Source organism: Abramis brama, assembly GCF_963993115.1.
Source record: "Abramis brama genome assembly, chromosome: 1".
NCBI classification, from domain to species: Eukaryota; Metazoa; Chordata; class Actinopteri; order Cypriniformes; family Leuciscidae; genus Abramis; species Abramis brama.
Window position 1 is genome coordinate 18589445 of NC_139963.1, and position 16313 is coordinate 18605757.

At 43.4% G+C, this 16313-nt stretch overlaps 1 protein-coding gene across 1 annotated transcript; it reads right to left on the reverse strand.

Annotated features, from left to right (window-relative positions):
* Positions 1 to 398: 398 nt before the first annotated feature.
* Positions 399 to 5444, reverse strand: LOC311098470 (uncharacterized protein). The gene is made up of 2 exons (XM_084138679.1): positions 695 to 5444; positions 399 to 501 (listed from the first exon to the last, which is right to left on the reverse strand). Exon 1 carries the CDS (start codon positions 5174 to 5176, stop codon positions 1208 to 1210), a length of 3969 nt encoding a protein of 1322 aa, XP_083994805.1. The 5' UTR covers positions 5177 to 5444; the 3' UTR covers positions 399 to 501; positions 695 to 1207.
* Between the last annotated feature and the right edge of the window lie 10869 nt (positions 5445 to 16313).

Consider the following 16313-nt stretch of genomic DNA (forward strand, 5'->3'; position numbering starts at 1 on the left):
CAGTAGTATCACCATGTGCTCTTGAGTTCTGAAACCAATTCTACAGCACTAGCCAATAATTGACTTAAACTGGTGTGTAATATTTACAAGGAATATTTGTAGCCTATTACTTTTAAGCTGTCTTACCATATGATGTATGGTTATGCTAGCAGAGTATACAAAAATCTTATCGAATTTTGTTCCCCACGCACACTGAATTGTCTAAAAGTGACTTCCGTTCTTGGCTCCTTCATACTTTTCCTGATTTTCCCTTGCTTTTTTTTATTTTATATATTTTATATATATATAATTACTTAGACTTTCAAAAAAAAAAAATAGCAAACCCTGAGTATGTTAATGATTCAGAATTAGTAAGTATACAAACTATGATGGGTTTAAGAGAGTTTTAGGACCATGTATAGCTGCATTGGTCTGATGAAATAAAGGCCACGCTTCATACAGATGTCTTTGTAGTTTATTTTGTATCTCTCTCTTCAGTAAACACCGTAGACACCGTGAAAACTACAAGAAATAAAAACATATACTCAAAATATGCATTTCTCAGTCCTTCACAAGTCTCTCGAGCCAATGTCCAATGAAATGTACGTGAATGTTGCAACAGAAATACAATCAACATCATGAATAGCACATCACATTGTGCACGTAAAGTAATATAAAACAACACTATAAACATTATGAAATAAAGGCAAATTACCGTGTGCGCCTCTCAAACCATGCAGATCAGGCAATTCCTTCTCAGACTACATCGCTTCTCTGCATCTATATTCACTCTGACCCAAATAATGACGCAGACCCGCTCCAAACTGAACTGGGTCATGTGACACATCACGTTTTCTACGTAAATCTTAAAGAACCCCTGACTTTAAAGACCTCAAAGGGCATACATTATAAATATAGACTTCTAAACATCACAACTGTTTTAAAATTGAAAGAACTCAAATTGACATTAATTTATAACAAAAACATAAATACACATCTCAACAAAAAACATGTCCTTTGACAGTTACACTCCCACCAAATTACTATCATTTATGATGAACTTGTAAACTTGCAAAAGTTTGAATAAATTTAGTAATTTCACAAACCAAATTTCAGAACCAAATAGAATGTTCTCTGACTCTTGGCATCAAGTCTAATATTTAAACTCTTAATACTTCAAACTCTCAACTTGTGTAGGAGTAAAGAGATTAGTTCCATTGCATAAGATTTAATTGTTTTCTACAAGTACCACTAATTTATGAATAGGACGTTCAAGAATGGATGGATTAGTAAGTCGCTGACCCTCTTTCCCTAACCTTCTATTTCCTATTTGTATTGTGGTTTTTCGCACCAGGCCATCTTCATCTTCACAAACATCAAGCACTCTTCCAAGTTTCCATTCATTGCGCGGAACCCCTTCCTCCTTGATGATGACGATATCCCCAATCTTCACATTGCGTCTTGGAGTATGCCACCGTTGTCTGAGAGTGATGTTTGACAGAAATTCCTTCCTCCATCTACTCCAAAATTGCTCTGTCAGATATTGTACTCTGCGCCACCTTTTTCTTCCGTACAGGTCTTCTTGCACAAATTTCCCTGGTGGAGGCAGAGGAACAGAGGTTTTCATGGTGAGTAAATGGTTTGGGGTAAGTGGCTCTAGCCCCTTGGGATCATTGATTGTATCTGTGGTGAGTGGGCGGCTATTAATGATTGACATGGCTTCATAGAAGAAAGTTCTTAAGGAAGCATCATCCAATCTTCCAGAGCTCTGTGAAAGAACGCAGCTTAGAACACTCCTAACTGTTCTGATCTGCCTTTCCCAAACCCCTCCCATGTGACTGGCATCAGGTACGTTCATTATGAAATCGCATTGCTTCTGGGATAGGTAAGCAGTCAATCTGTCCTTGTCCAATTCTTTCAAAGCTTTTGTCAGCTCATTTTTCGCCCCAACAAAATTTGTCCCTTGATCCGATCTGATCTCTCTTACAGCTCCACGGATAGCTATAAAACACCGCAAGGCATTTATGAAGGCATCAGTTGTGAGATCTTCCAGCATCTCTATGTGGATTGCTCTTGAGGAGAAACAGGTGATTATGAGACCATATCTCTTATGCTCTTTACGACCTTGCTTGATGATAAACGGTCCGAAACAATCCATCCCACAATAAGAGAATGGTGGAGAGGGATCAACACGGCTAGCTGGTAGATCCGCCATCTTTTGCATCTCTGTTGGCCTGCGATTTCGCCTACACGTAACACATTGCTTAATGTGATTTGCCACAACTTTGCTGCCACCAACAACCCAGTAACCGTTCGCTCTCAATTCATTGAGGGTCTGCCCTCTGCCTTGGTGCTGAGTTTTTTCATGGCAGTAACTCAAGATAAGACGTGTGACTACACTATCTCTCGGGAGGATTGCTGGGTGTTTCGAGTCAAGAGGTAAGGAAGCTCTCATCAATCGCCCTCCCACCCTCAGAACACCATCATGCAGTACCGGGTCAAGTTGGAACAATGGATGACAATGTGGCAATTTGCCATGACTCAGTTTTTGCATCTCATCTTTGAAGGCATCCTTTTGTGCCAATCTTACAAGCACAATACTGGCCTTTCTCATGTCTTCAACATTTATGGGTTGAACGATTTTGTATCTTGCTAATTGCTGAATACGAGCAACAACTTTCAATGCTGTGTGCCATTTTGAAAACCGCTTAAACCTCTCCAAAAAATTCTCATCTTCTACTACCTTTGTTTGTAGTATTTGTGTCGTTCTGATTTCAGGATCACCAACAAGCAGCTCTGGAGTTGTCTTTGGTGTGATGATATCCTTTTCCCAAAGAAACTTGGGTCCCGTTAGCCAATTTGAGTGAATCAGATCTGACACCTTGAGGCCCCTGGAGGCATGATCCGCTGGATTTTGATCCGAGTTTATATAATGCCACTGTGCAGGGTCAGTTGTTTCACGAATTCTTTGAACTCGATTCGCCACAAACACGTGAAACCTACGTGCTTCATTGTTAATGTAGCCTAAGACTACATTTGAGTCTGTCCAAAAATATTCTTGATCAATTTTGAGCTCCAGCTCCTCCTTTAACATGCTACTGACTGCTGAAGAGATCACCGCAGCTGTCAACTCAAGCCTTGGTATGGTCACGACTTTTGTGGGTGCAACCCTTGCCTTGCCAATAACAAAGGAGCAGTGCACTTTGTCTTCACTCAACACTCGGATATATGAGCACTGACCATAGCCATGGCTACTCGCATCTGAAAAGTGATGGAGTTCGATCCTCTGAATAGTCCCTAGATGTTCAGGAGCAAAACATCTCATAATCTGGAGATTTTGCAGGTTCTTCAGCTCGTTCAGCCAGCATGTCCATTGTGGCATTAACTCTTCAGGCAGCGGTTCATCCCATCCAATGCCCTTTTGGCACATCTCCTGCAGTATCTTTTTACCTAATAGGAGGAAGGGAGCCAGGAAGCCTAGTGGATCAAACACAGAAGCCACAGTGGAGAGGATTCCTCGCCGTGTTGCTGGTTTTTCATCCAGGGCAACTTTAAAGGAAAAGGTGTCACTATTTACACTCCACTTTACCCCCAGCACAGTCTGAACTGGGAGTTCGTCAGAACCAAGGTCCACATCCTGAACTTCGCTGGCTCTTTCGCTGACAGGAATTGACTCCAAAACCGTTCTGTTGTTGGACATGAACTTGTGTAGACGCAATTTCCCTTTTGCACACACATTTCGGGCTTCCTGGATTAGTTTGATAGCTGCGTCCACATTTTCTACACTAATGAGCCCATCATCAACATAGAAATTCTTTTTGATGAAACTGGCTGCTGCAGGATACTCTCTTTCATTCTGACATGCAAGGTACTTCATTCCATAATTTGCGCAGCCAGGTGAGGATGCTGCCCCGAAAAGATGGACTTTCATGCGATACTCCTTTGGCTCTAAATTTGTATCGCCATTTTCCCACCACAGGAACCGCAAGTAGTCTCTGTCTTCCTGGCTCACATGGAATCTGTGGAACATCCTTTCTACATCACAAATAACTGTGACTGGATGTTTGCGAAACCTGCAGAGTACCCCTGTAAGCCCATTAGTGAGATCAGGTCCAGTTAGCAAGTGATCATTTAAAGCGGTGCCATCATACTTGGCAGAGCAGTCGAACACAACTCTAATCTTCTCTGGCTTTCTAGGGTGGTACACCCCTTGGTGAGGAATATACCAGACGTTTCCTGCCTTGGGTTGATGTTCAGCTCTCTCCGCATCACCATCATTGAAGACACTTTCCATAAACTTAACATAGTCACTCTTGAATTTGGGGTTTTTCTCAAATTTTCCTTTCAAACGTTTCAGCCGCACAAGAGCCAGCCGCTTATTTTCTGGTAATTGTGGGCGTGTCTTGAAGGGAAGTGGCATCTCCAGGTGTCCCTCTGTATTCTGATGAATTTTTTCATTCAGTAATTGCATGAACTGTATATCGTCTTGCGATATGCTCTTTTCCTTTGGGTTTGTATCTTTAAAGTCTGATTCAAGGGCTCTGATGACAGCAACAGGAGTCAGTATTGGAAGTTCCTTAACAGATACACGATGACACAGACCAGTGACTTCTGTCGACTTTACAACCTGTGGTGAACTACCAACAATACTCCAACCCAGGTCAGTCCTGATGGCATACGGCTCATTATCACCTCCTGTGATGACTTGTCGAGGTGCCAAAGCTCTCGAGCAGTCGTAACCAATCAGAAGTCCAACCTTACAATCCAACAGCTCTGGTATTTCCTGTGCTATTTTATTTAGATGTATCCACCTTTTTGCGGTTTCAGAGGTAGGAATGTGGGAACGTTCAAGTGGGATGAAATCTCTGGTATAGGAAGGTGGCAAATTTATTAGGCCATGAGAGGAAAACCCTCTAACTCTGAGCCCACTAACTCTTTCACTTTGAACGACAGAATCCTTTCCCATCATTGTAGTAAGCTTTAACTTGACAGGCTCTGAAACTACCCCCATCCTCTCACATACCTCTTGGTCTACAAAGGTGTTGCTACTCTGGGTATCTTGTAGGGCATAAACTAAGGTCTCTCTTTCAGGATTGTCAATTGAAGAAATCCATACAGGCACTATCATTGATGTGCTCCCACCGTTACTACTGTCTACACAACAGGAAAGGGAAGATGTGTTTTCTTCTGTTTGCATAACATGAGAAAGTGCTGCAGAAGACGGACGGTCTTCATGAAGTGGTGTTGGATGATGTTTCTTGCATATACTACAAGTAGCTTTACTCTTGCAATCCTTTGAATGGTGTCCTTTCCTAAGACAGCCAAAGCACAGGTTATTGTCAAATATGAACTTTCTCTTGTCCTCCACCGACTTACTGGCAAACGTTTGACATTTGTATATGGAGTGACTTTCCCCACAACATCGGCAAGTGACTAGGTATGAACATACAGGCGCTGCGCTTACTTTATCGAGTCTGTTTGGAACCACTGAGTTGCTTCTCTCAACACTGTATGTTTTCGGCACTGTACTTGGTTTGTCTGATGCTTTCACATTTGTGATGAATGCATTAGCCCTTGAGCGCTTAACTTCTCTAGATGGCCGTTCTTCAGAGAGTTTCAAGGCGTGAAAGGATGTTACAGGGTTGCAGGCTATTTCTGCTTCTTGAGCCAGAAATTCAGCAAACTCCTTGAAATTAGGGTATTCCTCTGTTTGTCTCAACTGCATTGTAACATAGCGATTCCAACGAGACGTCACCCAATCAGGGAGTTTTTGTAGCATTTTTCGGTTCTCTTCACAGTCATTTAACACCTGAAGCCCTTTGATATGTGGCATGGCATTGCTGCAGGCAGTCAGAAAGTCACTTAACTCTCTCAGTTTAACTGATTCTCTTGAACCAATCTTTGGCCAGTTATTCAGTTTTTCTCTAAAAGCACGCTGAATTACAAATGAATGGCCGTACCGAGAATTTAAAGCTTCCCATGCTTGATCATAGGCTTTATCGTCCTTTCTGTAGAAGCTTCCTTCCAACACAGATCGTGCCTCACCACTGACATATTTTTGTAGATAGAACAACTTATCAGCTGAATTTGTGCATCGCTGTTCTATCAATGCCTTGAAACTTGTTCTCCACTCTAAGAACTTAAGTGGGTCCCCTGAGAAAACTGAGGGCTCAGGTGCAGGAAGTCTGCTGAGAACCATTGTGTCATGTAGGGCTTGTACTACTGAGGCTTCCCTATCAGAAGGAGTTGTTTGTTTCTCTTTAATTTCCTTAAAAGACACTGGAGGACAATTAGCTACATCACTGTGTGCTATTCTACTTTCGTTATTAGATTCACCTGAGTCAGCTTCAGAGTATGCTTTGAGCTTTGCAGCTATTACTTGAAGATCACGCTCATTTTCCAATCTTTTAAGTTCTTGTCTTTGAGCAGCAATAGCCTCCTCCATCTTTATCTCTGCCTGCTTTGCAGCCAACTGTGCGGCAAACTCTGCTCTTTTTGCGGAGATGCTTTGCTGTCCTGCTGAGCAGCTTGAACGGTGACTACGAATTGTAGACTTGGAGCTTGTAGCTGAAAATATTGACTTAGCATACTCTTTGTCAAGCACCATACGAATTCTTGCATCTTCTGCACTAGCATCAAATTCCTCCTGTCCCACTTCACTCATACGTACTTTCATCAGCCCCATCAAATCTGTTGTTACTGCTGTACAGGAATCAATTTTTCTTCTAATCTCAGTTTAAGGTACTGATTGAGATCGTATAAGCTCGTACACATTTTTCACTTGAGTTTCGAGCCCTTCAACACTGTCCATCATGTCACCCAAGTCTTGGTCAGAGCACTCATCCTTAAGTTTGGTACGGGTAGATCTTACTTGTTCTTTCCAGCTTTCATACAACTTGAAGAATTTACTCTCCTTCTGAGAAACTTCTTGCTGCTTAAGCTCTTGCATTTTTGGAGTTAATTTTCTCTCTCGTGAAGATTTCCTGGGTTCATCTCTTCTTGAAGTGGAAGCAGTAGGTTTTGCTATTTGAAGTATTTTAGCATGAATATCAGCTATGAGTGACTCTAATCTTTCCCTTTCAGCATCATCAGTTTGAAATCTTAACTGTTCAGTTAAGCTAGTCAACTCTACCTGAAGGGATTCAGTTTGTTCACTTGAATCATCATATTGTGATTTTTCTCCACGAACTGACATTGCAAAAGTTTTAGCAAAGTACTAGTGTTACTTAACTACTACTCTCAGATCAAAAAACCTTGTAACTATTCACCACTAAGTCAATTATAAAGCATACACCAAATTAGGCTGTAAAATCAAACAATATAAATACAAATAAATTCTTTACTTTTTTCTTCTTCTTTTATGTCCATAAAGATGTAAAAGCAGCACAGTCTAACCTGCTGTTAATTGCAGAGCAGCACTCTTCTGCTTGTAACAGTAATGAAGTAAACAAACACTGTTCTCTGAAGCCTGCAGAAAGGATACTCGCGAAGCTGTAGTCTACGCGGTTAAATGTCGCCCTCTACTGGTCGGGTCGCGGTACTTCCCTGACGGTGATAACTGCGTGCAGACAAGCCTCGTCTCTGACGCATTCTCTCTCCACGCGATAGTCCCGCGATGGAGCTTTCTCTTCGTATCCGACGTCTCTTCTATACGCGATGCGCCCGCGATCTCGTTACCTCTTCTCATCCAGCCGATGCCGTTCCACTCTTTAAGCTGTCGACTGTAATGGCGTCACGTTTTCACTATAGCTGCATTGGTCTGATGAAATAAAGGCCACGCTTCATACAGATGTCTTTGTAGTTTATTTTGTATCTCTCTCTTCAGTAAACACCGTAGACACCGTGAAAACTACAAGAAATAAAAACATATACTCAAAATATGCATTTCTCAGTCCTTCACAAGTCTCTCGAGCCAATGTCCAATGAAATGTACGTGAATGTTGCAACAGAAATACAATCAACATCATGAATAGCACATCACATTGTGCACGTAAAGTAATATAAAACAACACTATAAACATTATGAAATAAAGGCAAATTACCGTGTGCGCCTCTCAAACCATGCAGATCAGGCAATTCCTTCTCAGACTACATCGCTTCTCTGCATCTATATTCACTCTGACCCAAATAATGACGCAGACCCGCTCCAAACTGAACTGGGTCATGTGACACATCACGTTTTCTACGTAAATCTTAAAGAACCCCTGACTTTAAAGACCTCAAAGGGCATACATTATAAATATAGACTTCTAAACATCACAACTGTTTTAAAATTGAAAGAACTCAAATTGACATTAATTTATAACAAAAACATAAATACACATCTCAACAAAAAACATGTCCTTTGACAGTTACACCATGGCTCCTGTAATCCCTCACTGGTGAGGACTGGTGAGGATTCTTGAACACTTGATATACTCTGTGTCTCCTGATGTAATCACAGCTGTACTGTAGCAAGCATGCTCAGCAGGGAATGAACTGATTTTCACTTCAAAATGTCGCCTTCAGTTGAAGTACCGGCTGTACAGCGTCTCATTTCTGCTCAAAGGGAGATACTTTGCTAGAGCTCTCACAGAGGGGAAGTCATTGACGTAGATTAATGCATCTCAGGGATGAAACGCTCATAGTTCTGTCTAGATGAGCCCGGTACCACTGGCATCGCACCAAGCTGTAGTGCATTGTAAAGTTTCTTGGTAATGTTGTCTTTGTGCTGTAAATTTGCAAAGGTAAGAAAAATCTACAGCTAGCTACAATTTCCTGATTACTCTCTTCCGAAACAGGCAAGTTAAAGGAGCTGCCAAAGAGTGGATAAATTGCTCTTGCATGTCTCATAACAAATGGGATGCAACAAGTTTGAATATGTGGAAGTAAATAATGCATTCATTATCTGTCCATTATGTAACATTTAAAAAAATAAAATGTAAATCATTAAACTTCACAGACATGTCTATGTCTAAGGGTACGTTTACACGACAGCGATATGCTTAAAACGGAGAAGTTTTTCCTTTGAGTTTTCCGCATACAGACGACACCATTGTCAAAACGATCCCCATTCACACGGCTGTCAGGCCATTAGATGGCGATGAAACACTATAGACTGAACACGTAATACACATGTGCATGACGTCATCGTCTTCAGAGATACGCATTTTTGTTGTTTATACGGAGACTGCTCCTTGAGGGCCAATGCCCAGCAGAGTTTGGCTCCAACCTGTAAGCCCGTCTATTGGCCCAACCCATACGGGTTAAGGTTACTGCGTGTTACTGTCTTTTCTGCGTGGCAAAGTAATTTGATTCCAATTAAGCTTTTATTTGACTCCATTTTATCACGACCTCGAATTAATGTTGGAATGCCAATTGGTTATTGGTATAACAGTTTAGCAATACATTTGATTATTCCATTTAACTCTTTACTTTATATTTTACTCGTTCATTAGGAATCTATGTCGCTTAGAGAGTCTCGCACCGGCCGTTCTTTTATGTGGATCTCACGATCACAAACTCGCCAGTCTGATAGATAACCAGAGGTTATGGCTAAAGCAGTTCAACAATGCAGCACACATTGAGAAAGGTCACATGTGATCGAAACGTTTGCCACTTTTTCAAAGCAGTGGTTTTTATCTTGCATTGTTGTTTCACTTTCATTGTTAGAGTGTGCAGGATTTTGTTGAAGTGTTTCCCTTAATTGAGGTTTTGGTCTATGCACCTCATTTGGACAATTTTAAAGTTATGGTGAGTTCCTGGCTTTTCATCATTCTGAACTCAAATGACCTCATCATACTTCATGCACTATACCTTTACACACTTCTCCCGCAGAACCACAGCAGAACTGTAGCAAATCCATTGCTCTATACATGGAGTCTGTCAGTGTGAAGTCTTACTTAGCCTACTCTCTCTACAGGGAGCAGGAAACATGTAATTGTGTTCCTCCCTTGATAATGACACTGCAGTAGTCTACTTTAATGCATACATCACTGTAATAATAGCAGTCAGGATCAAATCATGCTTAGAAGGTGAATGAATGTCTTTAATGCTGCTTTTTAATTCAATAGTTCTCAACCGTTGTAACACCAAGGCTCCATTGTTTAAGACATATCAAAGGCTCCTCTTTTATTTCAAGTTGTGCTTCAGCTGCAAAGATGACAGATGTGCTTTTTTTTCAATCTACAATAAATAAATAAATAAATAAAACTAATCTGGATGTTTTTAATATTTAACTCAGTTCATTGTAGGGAGAGGAAACAAAAAGAATATATATATAAGTGTCAGAGATGACAAGCTCAGAAAAGTCATCCTAGCAATAGCAGCTCACTTTTGCTAGCATGGCTAAACGACATGAATATTTTGTATTTATAATCTGTACAAGGGAATCATGGGACGTCTGTATCAATATATTTTAGCACTTTTGTATGTGCTCTCAATATTTCTACCTGGCCTTTTTATGCATACGGGACTGGTCACTGGTGTTTATTACAGTAAATCATATCAAATAAAAAAATGTAGCCTAATAAGGTGAAATATTTCATGAGAGTGTATCCGCTCCACAATTCAGACGGCCTGGTACTAGTAGTGACAGTCAGCAGGTTTCCAGTGTTGCACAAGTCAGTTAGATAAAAGCCCTATTCGGACGGGATTAACTTTACAAGGGTAGATGGAGTAATGTAATTTTACCTCAGGACGTCTGTAATATTAATGGCCAATTTGCACAGGATAAGATATCTCAGTAAAACTAGCAGAAGTGGGAGGGGTAACTCGATTTGCGCATTGTCGTCACCCTCCTGTCGTCATGCGTATTACATTGCTTCCTGATATCACGTGCGCAAACACATATAACCTATATTTATATAAAACAGTTATGTCCGGTCGAACGATGTATTAATTAACTTCAGATTGGATTGTGTTGGTAATAGGCACTTGCCTAACACTAAACTATGTTTGTGCCTCCAACAAGTGCTTTCGATCTTCTTTCTGATCTGAATGGTGTGTGTGGAAAACACTTGAGTTTTGCCACAGACTTGTCCCAGCGTCTAGAATGCAAATGAATGCTTTTCAAGCGTCTCCATACTTGAAAAACTGCGGAAAACTACTTTTAAACAGGAAATGACGAAATATTTACGTACATATTTACAGCGGGTCTATTCACACGGGATAGTATTACCTGAGGTAATTTTTCCGGACCTTTTTACTGAAGGTAAAAGTCGCTGTAATCTTTACTGACATTGTCCAAAATGATTATTGAGATGGCACATTCGGGCGGGACTAAAATTACCGAGAAGCTCTGGTAATTATTACTTTACCCCACCTCTCAGTTAAACTAGTCCCGTCTGAATAGGGCTAAAGAGAAAGCCAGTGCAAAGAATAAACCCAGGTTGACCCAACATTGCAAAGGCCTGGCTAGTAACAACAAAAGAATGACCACAGCTTATGGATCATTTGTGAGGGAATGAGTACTTTGAACAGTGAGATTACTGCAGTGAAGCACAGGGCTTGCAACTGGTAATTGAAAGGCCAGAGGGAAGGAGAGGAGAGGCAACTACATTTTGTGCCCTTTTTGGATGGCTCAGTTCAAATTCAGCTCTGGATTAAAATTGTGCACTTTCACCAAGAGATGGCGCCCTCAATTCATCAATGGAAAGATGCTTTACCAGTTTCATGTGTAGGACATTTTCAGTTCAACATGCTCCTGCCATATACAAGAATATTTTTAAACGTTATGAATTCAGTTGATGAGGTCTTACTGTATATCAACCCAGATATTGTGATACATATCAAATACATGATTCAAGTCACCAGCTTGTTTGTAGACCTGAAGTGGTGTGTCAGAAAACTTGTAAAATTGTATGAACAAAAACAGATTCTTCAAAATATCTTCCTAAAAAAAAAAAAATCATACACGTTTAAAACTTTGGGATGAACTATCGGGCATGTGGAACGAGAGGCGCAACAGTGATCACTGGCGTTCACCTCATCATCACCGATGCTGTTATGCTAAATATATTCCTCTCTTCTTTTCTTTGTCCGAGGTGTACCGAGAACAACAATCCCGGACTCGATAGCAGGCGTAAGCTACAGGCCGCCATGGTCCTCACACTCTGCCGACTCAATGCACTTTATTTTTCATTTCTATTTGTAAACACCTCTCTGAGACCTCATGACACACACACTGTTTCTGTCTTTGCTCAATCAGCCACATATTTTAATTTTATAGGTGCACTTTATTTTATTTAAACCTCCTCACCTGTAAATTTAAAGTCAATTCCTAACTGAGATTTAAATCTGAGTGTAAAGTTATGGAGCAACAGGATTAATGTTAATCTATCTTAAATATAAATTATATCCAGGATCAAAATAATGGTTTAAATATAAACCTGCTTTTTTCTAAACAAGGTTTAAAGTTAGGTGCAACAGAATAAACCTTGATTTAATCAAGATTTAAGATTGACCCTTATTGGTGCATATATATATATATATATATATATATATATATATATACACACACTGAACAAAATTATAAACGCAACACTATTGTTTTTGCCCCCATTTTTCATGAGCTGACCTCAAAGATCTAATACTTTTTTTCTATGTACACAAAAGGCCTATTTCTCTCAAATTTTGTTCACAAATCTGTCTAAATCTGTGTTAGTGAGCACTTATCCTTTGCAGAGATAATCCACCCACCGCACAACAGGTGTGGCATATCAAGATGCTGATTAGACAGCATGATTATTGCACAGGTGTGCCTTGGGCTGGCCACAATAAAAGGCCACTCTAAAATGTGCAGTTTTATCACACAGCACAATGCCACAGATGTCGCAAGTTTTGAGGGAGCATGCAATTGGCATGCTGACTGCAGGAATGTCCACCAGAACTGTTGTCCGTAAATTGAATGTTCATTTATCTACCATAAGCCGTCTCCAAAGACGTTTCAGAGAATTTGGCAGTACATCCAACCGGCCTCACAACCGTAGACCATGTGTAACCACACCAGCCCAGGACCTCCACATCCAGCATCTTCACCTCCAAGATCATCTGAGACCAGCCACCCGGACAGCTGCTGCAACAATTGGTTTGCATAACCAAAGAATTTCTGCACAAACTGTCAGAAACCGTCTCAGGGAAGCTCATCTGCATGCTCGTCGTCCTCATCGGGGTCTCGACCAGACTGCAGTACGTCGTCGTAACCGACCTGAGTGGACAAATGCTCACATTCGATGGCGTCTGGCACTTTGGAGAGGTGTTCTCTTCACGGATGAATCCCGGTTTTCACTGTACAGGGCAGATGGCAGACAGCAGACAGTGTGTATGGCATCGTGTGGGTGAGCGGTTTGCTGACGTCAACGTTGTGGATGGAGTGGCCCATGGTGGCGGTGGGGTTATGGTATGGGCAGGCGTATGTTATGGACAACAAACACAGGTGCATTTTATTGATGGCATTTTGAATGCACAGAGATACCGTGACGAGATACTGAGGCCCATTGTTGTGCCATTCATCCACGACCATCACCTCATGTTGCAGCATGATAATGCACGGCCCCATGTTGCAAGGATCTGTACACAATTTCTGGAAGCTGAAAACATCCCAGTTCTTGCATGGCCAGCATACTCACCGGACATATCACCCATTGAGCATGTTTGGGATGCTCTGGATCGGCGTATACGACAGCGTGTTCCAGGTCCTGCCAATATCCAGCAACTTCGCACAGCCATTGAAGAGGAGTGGACCAACATTCCACAGGCCACAATCAACAACCTGATCAACTCTAAGCGAAGGAGATGTGTTGCACTGCGTGAGGCAAATGGTGGTCACACCAGATACTGACTGGTTTTCTGTTTACTGCTGAAACCAGACCCTGAGACGCAAGTGGTGTGAAAGAGACAAGGGATTACTGTGTTTATTTTCACTGAAACATGGCTAAACGACAACATACCGAACTCCGACATTCAGCTGCACGGGCTAACCTGATACCGAGATTCATCACTGTCTGGTAAGACTCGCAGAGGCGACTTGTGTGTGTATATCAAACACTTCATCAACAGCAGAAACACTCGGAGCCTGTGGAAAGCCATTCAGACAATCATTGACTACAAGCCAACACTGACAATACATCCCTCCCAGATGCACTCAACCACTTCTATTCACAGTTTGAGATGCAGAACTACACACATGCACAAAAATAACCCACACCGCTCAACGACTGTCAATGTTGGTTGCAGCAGAGATGAAACAGGATCTAAGTGCAGCGATCTTTATTTAGAAAGAAACTCAAATCTTCACAAAACAGAATCTCAGGGACAAGATCAGAAACAGAACAACCAACATAACACGACATATAACTGACAATGAGCTGAAAGACACTGAGGGTTTAAATGCACAGCAAACAGAACTCCATCCATCCATCTTCTTCCACTTATCCGGGGCCGGGTCGTGGGGGCAGCAGTCTAAGCTGAAAACAGCATTGGTAGGGCACTGCTTCCCCCTCCTGAGGCGCCAGACGGTTTGCCAGAATCTCTTCGAGGCCGACCGGTAGTCCTTCTCCATGGCCTCACGGAACTCCTCCCCAGGCCCGATTTTTTGCCTCCACAACCACCCGGGCTGCAGTCCGCTTGGCCTTTCGGTACCCGTCAGCTGCCTCAGGAGTCCCACAAGCCAGCCAGGCCCGATAGGACTCCTTCTTCAGCTTTACGGCATCCCTTACTTCCGGGTTCGGGGATTGCCGCCTCAACAGGCACCGGAGACCTTACGGCCAGAGCTCCGAGTGGCCGCGTCAACAATGGAGGTGGAGAACATGGTCCACTCGGACTCAATATCTCCAGACTCCCTCGGGATCCGGTCGAAGCTCTGCCGGAGGTGGAAGTTAAAGATCTCTCTGACAGGGGATTCGGCCAAACGTTCCCAACAGACCATCACAGTAAGTTTGGGTCTGCCGAGTCTGTCCAGCTTCCACCTCCGCCGTCGGATCCAACTCACCACCAGGTGGTGATCAGTTGACAGCTCCGCCCCTCTCTTCACCCGAGTGTCCAAGACATACGGCTGGAGGTCAGATGAAACAACCACAAAGTCGATTATTGACCTCCGGCCTAGGGTTTCCTGGTGCCATGTGCACTGATGGACACCCTTATGCTTGAACATGGTGTTCGTTATGGACAAGCTGTAACTAGCACAGAAGTCCAATAACATAACACCACTCGGGTTCAGATCAGGGGGGCCATTCCTCCCAATTACTCCCCTCCAGGTGTCACTGTCGCTGCCCACGTGGGCGTTGAAGTCCCCCAGTAGAACGACGGAGTCCCCAGTTGGAGCACTTTCCAGCATCCCTCCCAGAGACCCCAAGAAGGCCGGGTACTCTACATTGCCGTTTGGCCCATAGGCACACGCGACAGTGAGAGACCTATCCCCGACCTGAGGGCACAGGGAAGCGGCCCTCTCATTCACTGGGGTGAACTCCAACACATGGCGGCTGAGCTGGGGGGCTATAAGCAAACCCACACCAGCCCGCCACCTCTCACCATGGGCAACTCCAGAGTGGTAAAGAGTCCATCCTCTCTCAAGGAGTGTGGTTCCAGAGCCCAAGCCGTGCGTGGAGGTGATCCCGACTATCTCTAGTTGGTACCGCTCCACCTCCCGCACAATCTCTGGCTCCTTCCCCGCCAGAGAGGTGACGTTCCACGTCCCTAGAGCTAGTTTCTGTGTCCAGAGATTGGGTTGTCGAGGCCCCCGCCTTCGACTGCCGTCCGATCCACTACGCACCGGCCCCTTAGGGTCTCTCCTGTAGGTGGTGAGCCCACAGGAGGGCGGCCCCACGTCGCTCCTTCGGGCTGAGCCCGGCCGGACCCCATGGGGGGAGGACCGGCAACCAGGCGCTCGCATACGAGCCCCAACCCCGGGCCTGGCTCCAGGGTGGGGCCCAGGCTGCGCCATGCCGGGCGACGTCACGGTCCTTGAATTTATCGTCATCATAAGGGGGTTTCTGAACCACTCTTAGTCTGACCCGTCACCTAGGACCTGTTTGCCTTGGGAGACCCTACCAGGGACATGTAGCCCCAGACAACATAGCTCCTAGGGTCCTTTGGGTACTCAAACCCCTCCACCACTAGAGCGCCCTCTGCTAGACGGCTCTATGCTTCCAAATGGTCAGTGTTCTCCGGCTGGTGCTCAGCTCGAAACTTGGATCCACAATGCTGTGGGGTGACGGAGATTCTCTCCTTCCTACAAGAGCTTTTGGACGAGGACAGGTCCCCCTCCACACTCAAAGTGTACGTTTCAGCCATAGCTGCGTTTATAAAAACAACGCATGGCCAGTCACTAGGTAGGAACGACCTTGTCGTCCGCTTCC